Here is a 20,429-nt window from a genome sequence, read left to right on the forward strand (position 1 = left end):
ATATCGCAAGGCTGTTAGGACAGATTGTATCCAAGACAATCTTTTCTCGCTCTAGAAAAGCCTATCAATCATAACTTGGTATAGCTGTTATTAATGCCATAGCTTTTGTTCATTTGGCTATATGCACTTAACTGAAGAGCAACGTTTACATTTTTGTGTTGAGCGTTTCCTATCACAAAAGAAACTGCTGAAATACCTTGATGTTACAGAATTTATGAATTGAAAATATCCTCCAAAGTTCTAATTAGAGCTATATTTATTTGACAAGGTCCTGTGGTAATTTTTTAACAGCATTGTGAACTAGAGCTGTTACATGTATTTTAGTACATTAACAGAAAGAATGATTAACTTCAGGCAAGGTTGCTGCTACCTATGTGTCCCAAGAACAATTCAGTTAAAGAAGTAAATATAAATGCAGGATATCTGGATGCATGATGTACACAGATAGTCACTCAAATACACTAAAGAGTTCATTTACCCTTAAGTATGTATTTGTGTCCTATCACAGCGGTTAGCCTCAAGCCAAACCTTATTCTGCTTCTGTTTGGATGCACATCACCCATCAAGGATACATTTATATTCATAACTCTGACTGTGTTTTTAATTTGCACATGTGTGATAAAAAAATTAACAAACAAACAAACAAACAAGCCCCCCAAAACACAACCCTTTCCTTCCAGGAAACCTGCCCCACCCTGCGCTTCCCATCAGGCCGCAGACTCCGTCAGACCTTCCCCTGCTCTGGTGTTGGAGTGTGTCCAGAGAAGGGAAACAGAGCTGGTGAAGGCTATGGAACATGAGGAGCCCTATGGGGAGTGTCTGAGGGAGCTGGGAGGGCTTAGCCTGGAGAAAAAGAGGCTCGGGGGTCACGTCCTCACCCTCTACAGCTGCTTGACAGGAGGGTGTAGCCAGGTGGGGATCAGACTTTTCTCCCAGGCAACCAGTGACAGGACAAAGGGAAATGACCTCAAGCTGCACCAGAAGGTTCAGGTTAGGTATTAGGAACAATTTCTGCCCTGAAGATGTGGTTAAGCATTGGAACAGGCTGCCCAGGGAAGCAGTGGAGTCACCACCCCTGGAAGGGTTCAAAAAACGAGTGGATGTGGTGCTTTGCAGTATGGTTGGTACTCGTTTGAAGGCTGGGGTTGAAGATCTTGGAGGTCTTTTTCAATCTCAATCATTCTATGATTATATTATTCACTGACCCGGCTGTCCAGACTCCAAAAGTAGGGACAGGATTTGCTTCCCACTTGCAAGAGGACACGGTGCCATAGAAAGGAGCCTTTATTTTCATGACATGGTGTTCCTGAATATTAAAAAAAAACCCCAACTTTGTTCAAAAAGAGCTTGCAACTTGCAACAGGTTTTTTCCATGTCAGCAATAAGACTCTCCTGAAGTGAGTCAGTCCCTACAAATTATAGTCTCCTTAAGAAAAGAATCCAGCCACTGTGAAAAAGAGTTTGTCAGAGTGCAAAGATGTCTCTGTACTGCATGTGCACATCCATTTTCTGTGGAGGTCCTTCACTCAGAGCTGTCTGGTGGGAGTGAGAATATTATATTAGCCAAATTTAGACCCCAACAGTTTCTATTTAAAGATTACTGAAGTACTGTGATTGATTCACATTTACAATCAGGCTGCTCATGTAAAGAAGAAAGTAAAGAGGAGTGAAAACTGATTTATTTTGTGTGCTCATTGCACAAATTTCAAGGTCCCTAAAAATTGTTAATGGATTGTAGAGGTCTATCAATACAAAAAAAGCATCAGACCCATATATTCCACTCCCTCCCTCTACTTTTATCTCCCCTCCCCCATTAATTTTTGATTTTATGTTTATGAGGATCTGAAAATAGTCTAATTCTTTTCTATCTGGTTTGGGCCTATCTTTACCAGCTGGTAAATAGGAAATGTTCACTGTAGGAAGCCAATACTCTGCAGAGTGTAAACAGATGGAATCAATATAAAGTGACAAGTTAGACTGTGCTACTGAGAATACAGAGCCAAAACTAAGAGCATAACAGTCACGATACTTATTTTGTTCCAATTCATTTGGTACTGAATAGCACTTCATATATGCACAGCTGTGTCCTTCCATTTTTTACTTTCTTTCTTCTGGTTTGATGATGACAATTTCAAAGAAAAACTTTAATTAAAGATTTTACACAGAATGGCCCAAAGTAGAATATAGAGAAAATGAGCACTGATGTGTTTATAGCACAGAGAAGAATATTTTTCAGGCATTTATTTCCTCTCTTTCTTTTTAACAAAACAAACAAAATCTGATGGACGTATCTCACTGCATGTAGTATGCTGGATTGATAGATCTTTGCAGATTGAAATCTCCCATTTGGAGATATGGACCTCTAAATCTTGCCCATCAGCTCCTTTCTTCCTGCAGTACCTGGTGCAGCAGGCTGCCATGAAGGGCAGGAAATCAGAGTGTTCATCCCTGTGTGAATGTGCTGGCTGAAGATAAAGGGACAGTCAGACACAGAAGCTGCTGCAAAATGCTCTAGACTATCCTGAGCCAGCCTGGAAGCAGAGTGACTGAGGGTCTTCCTTCTCCTGCCCTCAGGTGCTCCTCCTACACTCTCAGGACGTGTGTTTCGGAGAAACCTAAGGGACAGTTTGTGGGCCAGTGAGCTTCCAAGCTGTGCTGTGTTGCAGGGTTTGCCTTGAAAGCACACCTGAGTTCTAGTCCTTTTGCTAGGGAGGGTACCAAGTGTTATAGTACAGGTTTTTCTTTATTAATTTATGCATTTTTGACACATTCTCACAAAAATGGAAGAAAACAGCATGTTTTACCACTCTACCCCCAACTTATTCTTTGCAGCGTATTTCTTGATGCTGCCATTAAAATTTTTGCTATTTTCACTTTCTTGGCAGATAAGAACCCCAGATTTCCCATATGTTGTTTATTAGGGTGGCTGTATGGCTCTAATGAGGGGCAGCAGCCACAAGTTTGAACACAGATTTTGCTTCTGAGCCTCATGTCAAGGGCGAGCAGCTTTTGTTTCCTTCAGAAGAACCACCGGGTCTGTCCCAGCCTCCTCTGTGCACCTTACAAGGCAAAATGCATGGGACAGACTCAGTTTCTGAGGAAAATGCCTGGAGATGCAGTGGTTGGCAATACCTGTGTGGGTAACAAAACGAATTCCAGTGATTTGTGGCAGGAAATCATCTCCCAGTCAGGCGCAGTGTGCAGAAGAGAGTGCCTGGAAGTTCCCCCTCGTGATGCCTGTAGGGGATGTGTTTTCACTGGATATCCTACGTGCTCCTGAAGAGTAAGAAAATATTTAAAATATTAATTGTCTTCCCTCTTCCCAAGGGAAGCCTGAGTGTTTTACATGCATAAATGCTGCTGAAACGCAGTCACTGCTGGGGTGGGGAGCAGCAGCCAGCTGGCACGTGTCGGTGACAACAGAGCATGTTATGCCAAAGACACTGTGGCAAGGCCTCGTGGTTGCTGAAAGTGTGTGATATCACCAGCAGCCCAGAGAACAAACAGGAGCAGTGCTTCCAGTGGCTCTGCTGAAAGAGTCTGAGGGCATAAACTGCTGTGTACATGGCCTTTCTAACCCATAAGGACAAATGGTCGCATCAAGCTGGCAGGAAAACGTGCCACCGGTGCCAGGCACCACAGCATCCAAACCTGTGCTTCACTCATGAGATAATACAGTTTGGGTAAATCTGATTGCAGGGAGAAAGGAATTGAGATTTCTGTGTTTCTTTCCCCATGAAAGCTTGGATTTGTGGTGGAAATATTTTGCCAATCATGGCAAGGAAGAGAAATCCTTGCTCTGGTGAAGTCTAATCCTTTCTTAGAATTTCAATTTCCTTTGTTGTTTTATATCTATAGGTACCATAGATTTAAATTTCTGTAGAATTATAAGAAAATAATTTTTCAATGGATAAAATCTATTTTTCTGTCTCCATGTCTTTAGCCATACAAGCAGGGTTGTCTTCTTCCACCTTGTTTTGGCAGGCAGAGATGCCAAGGAGCAGTCAAATCTGCCTGACTCACAGCTTCTTACTTTGGGCAGTCTTTGCTTAGCTCAGGGGACGGTTATAGCCACAAAGAGGCCTATTCGTTCTGCCAAAATGCTCTGCAGTGCGAGGACCAGGCTTGAAATATTGACTGGACTTGGAATGTTGACTCTTTTGGTGAAAAAAAACCAAAATATGGAACTTTGGCTCCACTGAAGTCATTTCTCTGTGATCAGGATTCTCTACAAGGACTTTCCTCCTCCTTTCTCCTAAAAGTAGCACTGCAGAGCAGATGCAGCTGAGCTGAATTTAATTGTCTCAGGCAGCCACACTCGAATGAGTGAGTAAGGAGCAGTGGCAGGATCTTTATTATTGCTGCTGTTATGTGAGCCAGAGAGAACACAGCCTGACTCAATTCCCCAGTTGCTCCTGCAGAAAAAAGCAGTTAAAAAGAGTGATATTTTAAAACATGGCTTTGTTCTTGCAAGCTGAACAATTCAACACAGAACAGAGTGAGCATGGAAGAATTCCAATGCTACTTTTATTGTCAGTTCTCAATTTTTAAGTTTACTCCAAGGTCCAGGCTGCTGAGATCTTTAACAGACCTGGAGAAGGCAGTTACAGTCACTAGAATGTTAATATATTTGTCTTTTTGTCCCATGTGTACATTGTCTTTTGACCTCTATCTTCTTGATTTGAGGAATTTTTGGAGAAGTGGAAAAAAAAAGAAAAAAAGGTTTGGTATACGTAGAACCAGTTAATACTTCACTAATATTCTGGAGTTCATTGATACTTTGGAAATGTATACCTGGATTGATCTTTTCTTTCCAGCAAACCTCCAGGTTTTAGTACTGAAGGAAGAACATCCTCTGCCTACTTTTTAAAATATGTGAGTCTGAAATTCATTTCTTTGCCCAAAATAGTCTTGAAGTTTACTAGTGCCATTTGAAGAGAAATTTGCCTTAGAACACTGAGTAAATGAAAAATACTCATTTCTCAGGGAGTGTTATTGCAACATTTCCTACTGTGATAGGGAAGGTTGTACTGTATTCCTGTTTGTTGGAATCATCTGTAATTTGTAGATTGCAGAGGATGTGGAAAACATTATCAGGTGCTGCAGACTTTTTGACTGGAGCCATGCAGGATGGATAGAGAGGAACACACCTCAAGGTGACCTGCTTTAGGATGAAGGGCTCGGAATCTGAAAGTAAGTAAAGAAGCAGCTGTGATTTTTCTGTGAGAGGAAAAATAACAATAAACGATGAGGCCTCTGTGATCTTCTGAGTGACAGTGGCTGCAGGCTGCAGCAGCAGGCTAATTTGACAGTTTATCTTCCGTATGCAAGTTGCAGCCTTCAGCCTTTCTCTGACTAAATGGATGCAATAGTATGCAAGGAAAAATGTGTTGGTAATTCATTCCAAAGGCATGAGCCCCTGTATCAGATTTCATCCCAATCACCTTGAGTTTCAGGATGGGGGTTAAGATACTGGAGAGATGATGTGTGACTGCCCTTGCCTGCAGTCCCACAGGAGTGGCTTTGGGAGTGAATGCTCCTGTCCTCAGATCCAGGACGGGGTTGGGAGGTCTGCATGGCAATGTTTGTGCCTATTCCGCTCTGAAAGTTGCACAGAAGAGATAGTCAGAACCCAAGAGGCTCTTCCAGGGGAATAAGTAGTGAAAAGAAGAAAGAATTTTCCTTACTCTGCTTATAAGAGGTGTTATAACAGCCTTTTGCTTCACCCCTTCAGTTTCTTGGTCTGACACAGGATATATGAAAGATTAAAAAAAAAAAATTATTCAGCAGAATCAATGTACCGAGGGGATAGAAGGTGTGTGCAGGACATACCTACAGGAGCCAAGACCCCATCCCTTTTGCAGCTGATCTGAATTTGTTGGTTTCTGAATGAGAAAGTGGCTCCCCACTCCTGCTGATATCAGTGAGCGGTGAGAGCCAGGAGCTACTGCCTCTCAGGGGGAAAACAATCCTGATAACCAGGCAACAAGTGAAACCCTGCCTTTGGAAAAGGAAACATCTCTTATCACCTGCATTTCAAGCCTTTGCTGAATTCCTGCAAGAGGCTTGAATATTACTGGGTTTTTTCCTGTGGGGTGGAGGAATGCTGCTATTTAAACAGTGGTACCATTGCATATCTTCACATCCTGTGCAGCTTGAGGCAGTGAACAGGGAAACGTATCACAGATACTGTGATGTTCTTCCTCTTGCTTTAGCACGGTTCGCATGTGAAGTGATCTGGTGAAACGAAAACTCATTGAGTGTTGAATCACTAATCTCATAAGGTTTAACAAGAGCAAGTGCTGGTGCTGCACCTGGGTCAGGGGAACCCCTGGGTTCAATCCAGGTGGGGATGAGCAGATGGAGCAGCCCTGGCAGGAGGACTTGGGGGTGCTGTGGGTGAGAGCTCAACAGAACCCCCCTGTGCTGGGCTGAGCCCCCAGCGTGGGCAGCAGGGGAGGGGGGATTCTGCCCCTCTGCCCCGCTCTGCTGAGACCCCCCTGCAGGGCTGCATCCAGCCCTGGGATCCAGCACAGGAAGGACAGGGAGCTGCTGGAGCCAGTCCAGAGCAGGGACACCAAGGGGAGCAGAGGGATGGAGCAGCTCTGCTGGGAGGAAAGGCTGAGGGAACTGGGATTGTTCAGCCTGGAGAAGAGAAGGCTTTGGGGTGACCTCAGTGTGGCCTTGCAGTGCCTGAAGGGATGGAGAGAAACAATCTACAAGGGCTTGTAGTGACAGGACAAGGGGCAATGGCTTCACACTGACAGAGGGTGGGTTTAGATTGGATATGAGGAAGAAATTGTTCCTTGTGAGGGTGCTGAGGCCCTGGCACAGGTTGCCCAGAGAAGCTGTGGCTGCCCCATCTCTGGCAGTGTTCAAGGCCAGGCTGGATGCAGCTTGGAGAAACCTGGGATAGCGGAAGGTGTCCCTGCCCATGGCAGAGGGTGGGGAACGGGATGGACTTCAAGGTCCCCTTCCAACTCAAACCATTCCATGATTCTTTGATCTGTTGGAGTCCAGAGGAGGCACCAAGTGGAGCTGGGGCACTTCTGCCATGGAGACAGGCTGGGAGAATCAGAGTTGGTCAGCCTGGAGAAGAGGAGGTTTTGGGGAAGTCCTTATTGTAGCATTTCAGCGTTTAAAGGGGTCTATAAGAAAGATGGGAACAGACTCGTTATCAGGGTCTGTTGCAACAGGACAAAGGGTAATGATTTTAAACTAAAAGAGGGGAGAATCAGACTTGATTTAAGGAGGAAATTTTTTATAGTGAGCGTGGTAAAACACAGGCATGGGTTTCTCAGAGAGGTGGTGGATGCCCCATCCTTGGAAACATTCAAGGTCAGGTTGGATGGAGCTCTGAGCACCCTGCTTTAGTCAAAGATGTCCCTGTTCATTACAAGGGAGTTGGACTGGATGAGCTTTAAAGGTCCTATCCAACCCAAACCCTTCTATGATCCCATGATCCTACACGCTCTATTTCTGAAGAATATTTAGTTTCATGATTGTGAATGACTTTCTGTGGATTTTGGAGTCTGTGATATCCATCAGGAAATACCACCTGAGATACTCTTTGGTGAATAGGGACCTAAAAGAAAACAAAGCAAATTAGGATGGTATTTTATTGCTTGAGGGTTTGTTCAGGTTTTTTATTTGTATATTAATTTCATTGAGAGCGACTTCCAAAGTATTTTTTCTCATTTCATATTGCCTGGCTACACTATTCCACTTTGTGTATTTTTTCTGGTTGGGATACTTTCCAGAATTAGTTATCAACAAAACCAGTTAAATAATTTGGTAGAGGCAATTATACAGCAGAAGTAATACTCTTCTAAAGCAGGCAATCAAAAAACAAAAATGTTGCTTTATTTGATAATAAACCTTATGTTTGGCATTGCAATCTGAAAGGTAATAAATTTATAAAAATGTTGCCACATCCCATAAGTGCTGCATGATAAAAAAAGAACACAAATTTTCCTTTTGGGGATTTCAAACTCTAAAATGAAGTTTTATCAGAAAAACTTCCAAAGCTTAACAGATGAAAGTAATGGTCCTGAGTCACTTTTGTGTTTAGCAACAGGACACCAGACACAATACAGAGATAAAATGTAACCTTTACTTTATTTTCTTACTGATGGAATATTACACAAGCAACTTCAGAAGAAGCCTATTAAATTTGAGGATGTTTAAATACACCCAAATTATATCTGAATTTCTACTTCTAGATGAACCATAAAGCAGATGAAAGTGTATTTTCTTCTCAAGTACAAGCTGTGAGACAGTTAATAGTATGTTTAAAGGAGGATATTACTGCCCTAGTCAAAGGAATAAAGTATTTTGGTTTTTTTCAGAGTGTCATTAAAATCATGGATCCAATTCACTTCTGAGCTGAAAATTTTGCTTGGGTCCAGTTAAATCTCGAGGACAAGATAAAACAGATGAGTGTGCTCTGCTCCTCTGTCTGCACATTTGTTAATGCAAAAAGCTGAACGCTCTGTAATCGTCATGCCTGAAGTGAACTCTGTTGACTTATTTTGTCTGTATCATAGTTGGGGCAACATGGGCAAGTCAAGGACTTCAAATCTAAATGGCTTCTGCTATTTCAAATGTATTCATGTCTCCCCCTGAATTCCTGTTATATGGGGCAAGGACAATACTTTTTTTGCTTTTTGGGAACTTTATTGAGTCTCTTGCCTGCTCCAAAAATCTGTACTTCTGACAGTAGCCATAATGGCTGTGAAACTGGGGAAATCCAATGTGAACAGCAAAAAATCTGGAAATTCCCATGGAATATCTGGGTTCCCAAGATTTTCACCTCTGAAATTCCTTGAAAAAAATCAGTAGCCCTTAGGCTTCTAAGGATTTTGTTTAGCATATGCAGAGCAGATAAGCAGGGAGGCCAAGTAAGTGCTAATGGTCTTTGCTTCCCACTCAGCTCCCATCCTCGAGGTAAAGGTTGGAGTGCCATATTCCAAAGTCAGCAGGGCAAAAATCTTGGAATCTTCTACTTTTGAGGCTGCTCTTGAGGTTTCTGTGAATGTAGAGGGCCTCTGCTTCAACGCCATGTGTCCAGGGACATTCTAGGATATTGGTTGCTCATCTGGCTGCAAGGCTGTGTTTGATATGATTGTCTGTCACATTTCTCTGGACACTGCACCTCTCATGGCATGGACCTGTGCCTGTGACTTTTAGAGAGCAATTTATTCTTATTTGATAGGGTCTGTGCTCCTGCTGATCTTCAGGTTTCTAGTTCTGAATTATAGTAAAATATAACCCATTTAAAATTCTTCTTGCTGCATTGATCTCTTACAAAAAAACCAAACGCACAAAACCAAACCCAGTCCCATTCTTTGGGCCAAGTTCTGCCACCAACTTTCTTCCTGCTGTGCCTTCACAGTGTGGTCTTCTGAATTGATTTCTGCTTTTTGGACTCTGCAGCTGTTTCTGATTCAAGCCAGAGCCTGCCAAATATTTGCCTTGGATCGATTAACAAGTGTTTTTTCCCATAATCCTGTTATGGTTGCTCTGGGCCATGGTGTCGAGTCTCTCTATTAACTTTAATTGACTTTGGACCAGTCGTGTAATTATTAGGAGGTTTTTTCTCTCAGGATCCTGACCTGAGGCATGGCTCATACATATCTTTTGGGCTGAGGAAATACACTACACAGTATAGGGGAAATACTCATTTTCAGAGATGTGTTTTGGATCCGCAAACACGGCCAGAGAGCTCTGTTTGCACTCATAGCACTTCTTTCAGATAAGTCAGACCAACATTAGAGAGATGAAGCAATTGTTTTACCTCACCAAAAGCTTATTAAAAAATTTCTGGAAAAACTCCAGAAGTCTGACAGTTCTGAAACTCAGATTTGTCTAGGAAGTAGTGAACCCTTTTTGAATGGCCCTCCCATCTAAAGATTTACTTGATTACATGGAAAATACAACTCTCCCTAAGACCAAATCAACTTTTAGGTTTTCAGAGTTGATACAGCTACCCATTTCCTTAACATTCCACTGATATCCTGAATTTACAACAACCAGATGATACAAACCTTCACTATCAGATAAATGGCCAGAATCACAGAAACAAAACCACCTGAATTCTTCCTATGTGTGATAACTGGGTTTAATTTAAAGATCAGAGGAAGAAAAAGGATACGGCAGCAGTTTTTAAATATTGAACTTAAAAGCTTTTTCTTAAAAGTCACATGCTCAAGATGAAGCTGTCCCTAGGCACCTTTAATGTTCTCATGTGGCAGTTATGCAGCAAATAACTCAAGGTTATTTTCTTTGGCAGCAATTTCGGAGCAAATCTTTGTGTAAAGAATGATTTCTTTTCCTTGAACAATGGGCTGGATTCATAAAAAGTATAATGGGTACATTTGTTTGTTTTTCTCTTTTAACAATTAGGAGTATCTGTATGTGTGTAAAAATAGGAAGCAGGAAAATAATGAATAGTAGTACTTATAATTAGCATATTTTGATACTTAGAAAACCAGAAGCCATTTCTATGCTTATTAAATGTGCATTGTCAGCTTCCATTTTCTGAAAATTACTAACTAAAAAAATAATTTCAGATGAGGTGTTGCTTAAGGAATATATATTGAAATTAAGATAAATCCAGAGTTTAAAATGTGTAGAACATTACTGGTGTAAGTCTTATCAGCACTGAGGTAGGTTTTAGGGAAAACTTGTGCAAAGATGTGGAAACAGTGTATTCAAGCAAGTATAGAACATAAACAGGTACTGGAATGGTGTTTTCAGGTTATAACCTGTGAAATTATTTACATTATATAAATAGAGAAGTCATAAAAATAAATAGGGAAATTATTTAATGACAGGAAGAGCAAGGCCATCCAAAAGCTAATATGAAGTACCCAGGGCTTGTTGCTCTTCCTAGTAAGTGAAAAGATATTAGTATATCCAGAGAGCAAGCAGCTGAGGACAATAATTTAGGGTTTCTTGTTTTTCCTCCTTCTCACTGTAGAGAAGGATGGAAGAGACTGCTATGTACAAAGCCAATCTTTGGGAATACCTTTCTTGGTCAATAAATCTGTGAAAGCAAACCAATCATTGTCATGATTAGAAGCAAGAATTTGGGGGTTTAATTATGTTCTCTTCACACACCCAGGTGAGGGCAATAAAAAGTCTATTGATTTTTATCATGAAAACAGGCTCTGGCCCAGTTTCAATGGCTGCTGCCAAAACCAGCTTAATCTTCATTCATTACACATCCAGGTAGTACCCTGCCCTTCTGTAGGGATTTGTTTCATGGTGTGCAAAGCAGGGTGGTGATCCTGGCCTAGCCATGGGATCCTGTGTAAGAAAGTGGAGCATAAAGAACAGAGGGCAAAAGTACAATTTCAAACCAGTCATTCCTTCTGTATTTCTATTGCTAATCTAATGGGATTCTCTCTCCAGCCTAGATGTATACAGAGGCATAATAAGCCATTTGCTTCAAAGCAGCAGTAATTGAAGGAGGGAACCAGTGGAAAGCTCCTGGCAGAAGGAATGATTTTCATGGGACAATCCTCATGGGAATGGTCACAGATGGAAGATTATGACTGAAGAGCATTTCTATTTTATAGTAAGGCCATGATAATTTGTGGATGTAGCCCTTTATGTTGTAGCTTGGTGGTTTTTTTGGTAGATCAAAAAGTAAACTGTGATCAGGAGCGAGTTTCAGACACTCCTAGAAGGAGCCAGAGTATCATTCCTGATGCTGAGATTTACTATTCACCTGATCTTTCTCATGACATTCTCATGGCAAAATCAAAGTGTCCATCCCCAAATAATCCTATTACAAATGTTCTTGAGGTATGCCTTTAATTATGAATGCAGGCATGAGAAGTTTGAACAAAGTGGAACTGAATCTCTCCATTTTATTACATATGTTTCCACCGTGCCTCACATGTGTCCGAGTACTGCCTGTACATTCATGCTGTATTCCCATATGTACAACTCCCAGCTAGTATAATCTTAATCCCTTTAAAATTTCCTTCAAAATTAATTCTCAGATAGTCCTCACCCTCTAGCAAGACACGAAGAGAAGTCTTGAGGGGAAATAGGATGTGGGGGGAATTTCAGGGGAAAAGCAGTAAAGTCCTCTGTGAATTATGCATAGACCCATGTTTTATTTGCATCACAAACAGGTGTGTGGTTTCCTGTGATAAAAAGAAGAGCCCTGTGTCTTGGGCAGGATTATATTTTTATTAAATTAATTAATTACAATTAATTGTTACAAATTTTAATTTTTTACAATTGATCATCACAAACTGAGGCGAGAGACAAGTAAATCACTTCCCAATTTTATTAAGTAAATTTAGTGTTGTGATGGTGAATTCCTGTCTTTCAGTATCCCACAAAAGCAATGGAATTATGATGATCTTAGCAGCTAAATGTACCTTTGTGTTTTGCCAAAAAACCCCAAAGAATAGAGAGGAAAACAGGGTGTGTCACAGTGCAGGTCTCTTTTCCTGTCCCAAATGGAAATTGACAATTGGTTAACCAGGTTAACCTCTTCTCATTATCACTTAAATAGTCCCACAGACTGCAAGTAGAATTCCCCTGCCTCCTCCAGTCTCCCATGTTGATGCAATTAGAGGGTTATAAGTGGGTGGTATTTACCTTTATTTCCCTAAGACCTTGGCCTCTACTATGAGGAACTTCTAAAGGGTTAATGCCCCAAAGATGACCAGGAAAAGTCTGAAAGAAATAGAACTTTTATTTTCATTTACTGTTGGAAGCCAAAACCAGAACACAGCTTCACATCCGCTGCTCTCATTCTCAGGATGTTGGAAAACTGTGCAAAAAAACCCCCAAAGCACCATAATTGTGATTCAAGGGGTGGTGTGAATGCTTTAGAACTTAATGTTAGCAGACAATCTGTTTAACCTTTGAGAAGGGAGTTTAAGAGGTGTCTGCATCATATGGCGTAGCATCTTCAGTAGATAAATTCAAATTTAAAAGTGAGGCAATCAATTCTTCTCGGAACAAATATATCAGGACTAACTAGACATATTTTTGTAAGACATGCTTTAATCGAAAGCAAGATTTATTGTATTTAGAGACTAATTATGGGGATAAATGCAAAAAAATTCAAAGAAAGTTAGTTGCCTGTCATACACAAGATGTGCTAATGGTGCCATTTTAGCTGTAGACTTTATGGATCCTCTTTATGCGACAGAATTTTAATTTTCATTTTAAAAACTACATCTTTCTAAGTTCCTTGCTTAGTAACATAAATAATGAGCTTGAGTCACAGCAGTGTTTTCTGAACAGACTTTCATTCTGAAAGGTGTATGCAGTGACTTCACTGCCAATCAAGGGAAATATCTAAAAAGTAAATGCTGCAATCAAGCTGTAAAAGTTAATACCATGTGGAAATGAGTTCTAACTGCAAAGTGAGGTTTCCATTTAATCCAGATGAAGTTGCTGCAAATTTCCCAGCGCACTATAAAATTCAGACAACTTGCTACAGAGTTTAGGTATGACTTGCCGTAAGTTACACTGGAATTTGACTAAAAATATCATAATAGTCTCATATTATTGGAAGAGAAATGTGTGGATATATTAAAATTCACGTTCATGTAGATGGCCAAGAAAATGGCACTTTATGTAGGATTTGAATGCTCTTCCTGATGCCCCTCAGGATCCCATTGGCCTCCTTGCCCTCAGGACACACTGCTGGCCCAGGGACAGCTCGTTTTCCATCAGGACCCCAGGGATTGTCCTTCCCCGGGTGCAGGACCCTGAATTTGTCTTTTCTGGATTTCAGACAGTTCCTCTGCCCATCTCTCCACCCTGCTGAGGTCCTTGGGAAGGGCTGTGCAGCCCCAGGGGAATCAGCTGCTCCTCCCAGCTCTGTCACCACCTACCCTCTCACCCAAGGCACTGATGAATAAATTAAACAGTCCTGAGCCCAGTATTGTACCCTGGGGGACACCCCTAGTGACAGACCTTCAAAGAGACCCTGTACCAGTGCTTATGATCCTCTGGGATTTGATGTTCAGCCAATCTCAGTCCACCTCACTGTCCATTCATCCAGTCCATACTTCCTGAGTTTGCCTAGGAGGAAGTTGTGAGAGACAGTGTCAAAAGCCCTGCTGAAGTCAAAGAAGACACCATCCACTGTTCCCCACCCTCATCCATGCAGGCAGTTTCATCATAGAAGGCAATCAGGTTGGTCAAACATGATTTCTCTTTAGTGAATCCTTGCTGACTACTCCTGATCACCTTGTCCTCCATGTGCACAGAGGTGGCCTCTAGAGTTGAGGGTGGCTGACTTGCCACTAGTTCCCTGGGTCCTTCTCCTTGCCCTTTTTGAAGACCTGGGTGACATTTGCTCTCTTCCAGTCCTCAGACATCTCTCCTGATTGCCACCACTGTGAGTCACCTCGCTGTGGTGTCCGGCATCTCCCTCAGCATTTGTGGATGCATCCCATCAGGGCCCATGGACTTGTAGCTGTCAGACTAGCCTGGATGTTCTCTAAACCGACCTTCCTTGATCAAGGGAAAGTCAACAGGCACATTTATTATCAAAGACCATTAAGGATACTCTCTTCCATTTTCTGAAAATTTACTTTTACTGATGGATCATTCTGAAAACATGCAGACAAAGAAAGGGAGTTATTTTCTAGTGGTACCTTCTGTTATTAAACCTAATAAAGTTGCCTGTTGAGATTATAAGCTAGCTCTATTAAATTTTAGAATAAAACAAATGCACAGATTCATTAGCACAGTTTTGAACTACTGATCAAGTTTGAAATACAAGAAAGTCGTGTTTCAGGTTTGGTTTGACCTGTTTGTAAACAAAGATATATCCAGTTAACAAAAGCTGTCTTGAAGGGTTTTAGATGGCTTTATTTCTTTGAAGCCGACAAAGCTCTGGACTTTGCTAAGACAGTTTTATTAACAGCACTAATCTGCTAGAAAATAAAAGGGAAGGAGCAGAAGGAGAAAAGACCTTTTCTACAGTCTTCACCAGCAAAACCCTTTCTCCAGTCCCCACCAGCTGAGTGCTGCACGGCAGAGTGCAGTCTGGTTACACTGAGGGGGCACCCACAGAAAGGGCAGGGGAATGCCAGTAATACTTTGCAATACCCTGACAGAGAGCAAAGCTGAGCCAGGCATCACAGGAAAAGAAAATTGCCAAGCTCTGAGGCCTGGTAATCATACCCACTACTTTTATGAACCAATTTCATGGATCTGATATCTTGTTTGTGTTTACAGCCGGTTAGCAAAAGCAGCAGTTCTGTTTTATTTCGTGTGTTTCAGTCTTGCTTAGATTCACAGCATTGAAACATAAGTATTAGAACTCCAGATTCCTTAGGCTAACACAAAATGAGAGTGCATCAAAACTGTGTTTCAAGATGTGAATTGCTAGATCACTCTGTCAGATTAAGTTCATTAATGACTTTGAGTAACAGCTAGTATCAGTCTGACAATTATTTTCTGAAATAAATTATAAGCAGATAGGTGCTACCACAGAAACACAATTTCAATGTGTGGTGGCAAGCTGATAATAGAGGGTGGAGCTGGAATACTCATGGCAAATGACCTCTCTAGAGGCCCTTAGAGGTTCATTTAACAGAAGGTGGTTGTGAAGTGTGATGGTGGAACATAACTGTGTTCTACCTGCTTCATGGGAAGGTGAAAAGAAACAAAAGTTTTCCAACATTCAACACTTTGCCTTTAGACCATGAAAATTCTGACTCTCTAGGAAAAGAGAAGCTGAATCAGGAATATTCTGCACAGGCTCCGTTATACAGCCCTGTAACTGGGCTTTCTCAACCTTGAAAATCCAGGAGAGGAGGGAAAAGCAAGGCTATAGGGATTTTCGACATCTTGACCCTCATTCTTCTCATCTGTCTTGGTTGGAGCAGGGTGCTAATGATGCCAGGGTCGAGGATTTGATTCCTGCATGGGCCTGTATTCCTCTAAGAGTTGGACTCTATGATCCTCGTGGGGCCCTTCCAGCTCAGGATATTCTGTGAGATCTTTGATAGGGAGGTCAAGGTCTGGACTGGAAGCACAGTGCACCTCACCTTACAAGCCCTCTCAGTGCTGCATGTTTATTTTGGGCTTTCTCAGGTCTCCCTATCCTGTATCTTCACCCTGCAATTTCATCAGCTTAGAAGCAGGTGGGGTACTTGTAAAAAACTCGGGGGGGGGGGGGGAGGGGTGAAGAGAAAAGCCTCAGGGATGCTCTCCCTATTCAGCAGCCTGACGTGAGCCAACATTTCAGAAAAACAGACCAGTCTTCCTATTGTTTCATGAACCTTTTAAAAATCTGCAGTAAGTCAACTTTCAGGCATCTTACAAGTCCCATTAGCAAAAAACCCACATCCACATAGCTCCTTTGCAACAACCCATGAATTAAAATAAAAAACAACCAAAGAAACATGTGATATGTTTAAACAACATCTCCTTTAACTACTCCACATCTAACATTGTCCAGTGTTAATTGTGCTAACAACCCATTTTAATAAAGAGAACTTTGATGATAGGTTGTGCCACAGATGGCTCCAAGCTTACATCAGGACAGGTGTTATCAAGCAGGCTGATCCACAAAGTATTTTTAGCTCTGAATTTTGAAGCAGAGTTATTATTTGAGAAACTTGCCTGACTTGTCATTTGAAAGCATGTGTTTGGGAATACTGTTTTGTAGTGAGCTTATTAATTAAACATCTGACCGTCAGAGCATGCCAGGGTAACCTATTTGATCAGTTCACAACGAAGAACATTTGAAAAGGTCTCGTAAAAAATGCACCACTGTTTTAAAAGCTTCATGAACTTGGTTTTTCTAAACAAAACACCATGAATTGTATTCATTACAGCGCTGCTCAGCCTATCAGGACATTGAAAAAGCCTTCAGAGAAATTGATGTCAGTCAGAGTGGATTTGTGTCTTTGGATTATTTGAAGTCAGTCATAAATGGCTTTATATTTCCTCTGCCAAATGAAATTTTTCAAGAGCTAATGAATAGGTAAGAATCATATTATTTTCTTAGGGGACATTTTTTAGCACTGCTGTCTTATAACTTTATTATTGCTTCCTGTGACTACCATCATTAATTCATCTTACTTGTGCCAGTGTTGCAGCATATATGGCACAGTATGCAAAAGCTGATATAGCAGGGTAAAAAAACCATTTTTTTCTTGCAATGAGATACATAGGTTTAATGGAGTAGAAGCTTTAAGTTACTGCTTTCTAATTCTATTTGCTCACTAATTTGTATTTAATTTCTAAAGGAAGCATCACTTTCTTGCATTCAAAGATGATGTGGGATGGTGTGAATTTGCTGGAAGAGCAGCTTCATGACTGTTTGCACCATATTTGCATGGTGACAGTGCGGCTCTACAAGCCTCTCCATTTTAAATATGAGGGTGTGGCAAGGAAAAGAAAGAAGTGAAACTGAAGTGAATAAATGAACTTATGGTGAAAGTTTTCATTCCACACTGCTCACTGTCAGTCACTGGAAAAGACAAATGAAGGGGCACTTCTGTGCTGCAATGTCATACCTGGGAATTTAAATTTAAGCCAAAAAGAGGCAAAAATCTTTTGAACTTAGGTTCTGAAATTGTAAATATTTTTATTGAGACTTCTTTATAGGCTGAGAAATCATGCCAACTACTGAATTCATGCCAATGTACTATGTTACATCAGCCAGGCATCTTTGTAGTACTATGACCAAAACTCAAATCATCTTATGGGCAGAATAGTGTACAGAATATAAACACTTTCCAGCCCAGCCTCAAGGATCTCAGCAGACAGATTTTAGGCCACAGGACACTTTCCAAAATGTGGATTCCTGACTAGCTTCCTAAATTCATATTTTCCTTTTTAAGCCAAAATATCATAGGGCTGATTCTTTTTTTTTTTTTTTTTTTTTTTTTTTTTTTTTTTTGTGGCTTTTGGTTAAATCTAGTCCAGTATCTCTCATGATTAATCTCTCATACTCAGAAACCAAAAGCTGTGAGAAGAAAACTGACAGAATAGACTTTATACTTGTTGGCAGCAGTGCCGAGGGCATATGGCCAGCCAAGGAGAAAGGAAGAACAACTTAACTCTTACACAGCACTTTTACTCCAAAAGATTGCTTTAAGCTTACCCAGGCACCCAAATCAAACATTGTGAGGAGGTTAGTAACCAGATCAGGAATTAGTGCTTAATGTTTCCATAACTCACAGTTTATCCATTTGACTCGTTGAAGGAAAGGAAATGTCCATGTACATAATGAGTTGGGATATTTTTTCTGTCTCTGCACTAGTTAGCTGCACAGAGCTCAGTGCAGATATACATTTTGCAGCAGCAGGTGCTGTAGGAGAGTGTCATCTGCAGTAACCATATTGCTTTGTGCATTCAGCAGATAAAGCCGATTTGCTTCTAATCACTCACAGTGTGATATAACAATGACCAACTACTACTTTGTCAAAAAAATGCTATTATGGAGGGGTTTTTTTCTCAATTAATGTCACTTGTTAGTTTAAATCTTCAAGTAAATCTTACTCTTAAGGGCAGTTGCATAATGGAAAGATTTCTGCATGCATTCTTCCACTGGAGCTTTTTTCTAGCATTGAAAAATATAGTGACATTTTAATGATGCTGTAAACAGAAATGTTCAAGCCTATGCATGCCATATCTCTGAGGTGATATTTCCCAGATAATGCAATTCAAAAGCTCCACCAGGTGAATGGAACAACAGCAAAAGCTCCTACTCATCATCTAATTTTAATAATGAAGTAACTTAATTGTACTGGATAATAAATGTAAAAGCAATTAATGGGCTAGGGACATGATTTCAAAGTTTTTAAGATTTTCTTTAAATAATATGACATTTGTTGTGCCAGGGATCTGTTTGTAAGAAATAATTCATGACAGCATTTGATGGTTGTTTGGGGTATTTACATCTCATGGGCACCTGATATAACATTCAGGGCCCATTGAAGTGGATTCAGTTTTGCCTGGAGACTTCAGCTACAATTTTATCCTTGCCTGGTTTAGAATCATATCACCCACACATTTTCCTCTCTGTGTGTCCCCTCTGCAGCACGATCAAGCACATCCAAGGCACCATTGAGGTGTTCTTCACTCAAAGAACATCACTCATCAGAGTCCTGAATTCCCTGAATTCCATCACTTCTACTCTTTCATTTAGAAATAAAACATCATCACTTGGGATTATGTAAAGAGTTGCATAAACTGAAGGAATTAATTCATTCATAATTTCTCAAAATGTTTCAACATTCCCTTGTGGGAAACACTGAGGTTATATCTTTGAGCTTAGCTGTGGATTTTGTCCCTTCATGGGCAAGAGGTGTGAGAGAAGGGTGTTCTTGTCAATGGCTGGGAGCAAATCATGCATGACCAATATGAAGGGTTTGCCAGCAGAGGACCTCACTTCTGAGAGTTTTCTTGTGGCTGCCAGGATTTTTAATTGGTGACTTTTATTTGTGATATGAGGTAAATCATTATTCTCCGTTGGTCAGGACTTTGATGAACATAATATCAGTTAAAAACACAAAGACAGTTTTCAGCAGCAGAAGCAGTTTCTGTGTTACCCTCATGCTTCATTTCTTCGATTTATGATTTGGATAAAGGTATCAGATGCCAAGGCACTGATGATTAAAAATATCTAAATTCCTAGTATTTTTTAAAGGACCAGTATGGGATGATATATCACATGTGTTTGCCAGCTATCCATGCTGCTATGGCTCTAATCCGTCAATTCTCTTGGAAATATATTCTTCTGAACTTGGACATATCCATAAGCATACTTCCAAAAAGCCATACCATGCTGAATTATTCTTATTACTGTTATAATTTAGCTGCCCCCCCATAGCAGATAAAATGCTGGATTATCCCTCAAAAAAGATGCACATTTTTTTCTAGCCCTACAGTGGAGCAATATTTCTATTCCTCAGTAATTCTACCTATGACTTCTAAATATTGTACTTATTGCCCTTCTAGCACAGCTTGAAATCTGAAGGCCAGTTTTATAACCATAAAGAGGGAATGTTTTGAAATTTAAAAAATGCTCTGAAGTCCCTTCTCAGTTTTTGTTCCAACTGATTCAGCTTTATCTAAAACCAAAGCTTAACACTGGTGAGTTCCTCCCTGAGCTCCCCACCCCAGCTTCCAGAAGGGCCAAATTCATCCCTTTCTGTGATAAAATCTGCCAGAGAAATGTGCTGTGTTGGCCAGACACAGACAGTACTGGAAGAGCTCCACAATCCACTCCTCAATCTGGAATACATGGCAAAACCACTGTACCTTGTGGACTGATCAACAGCACCACAAATGGGAGTGAGAAACGCCAGACCTTCACACATCCGCACTGGTGTTTCTTCCTGAGTTCCCTCCAACTCTCCCAGGATTTTGGCAGCTGTCACTGCTGAATCTGAGAGGCAACTGTAGGATTACTGAGCAAGGAG

The 20,429-nt window shown here is 40.9% G+C and overlaps 1 protein-coding gene across 1 annotated transcript in view; it reads left to right on the top strand.

Moving 5' to 3' along the window:
• Positions 1 to 20,429, top strand: part of EFCAB6 (EF-hand calcium binding domain 6) — a gene marked incomplete at both ends in the record, with an annotated part of 85,096 nt that overhangs the window by 11,372 nt on the left and 53,295 nt on the right. Inside the window, 2 exon segments of the mRNA XM_082281156.1 lie at positions 11,645 to 11,811; positions 16,833 to 16,981. Of these exon segments, the coding sequence (XP_082137282.1) occupies positions 11,645 to 11,811; positions 16,833 to 16,981 (316 nt within the window).

Source organism: Coloeus monedula (assembly GCF_965178545.1).
Source record: "Coloeus monedula genome assembly, chromosome: 4".
In the NCBI taxonomy this organism is placed as follows: domain Eukaryota; kingdom Metazoa; phylum Chordata; class Aves; order Passeriformes; family Corvidae; genus Coloeus; species Coloeus monedula.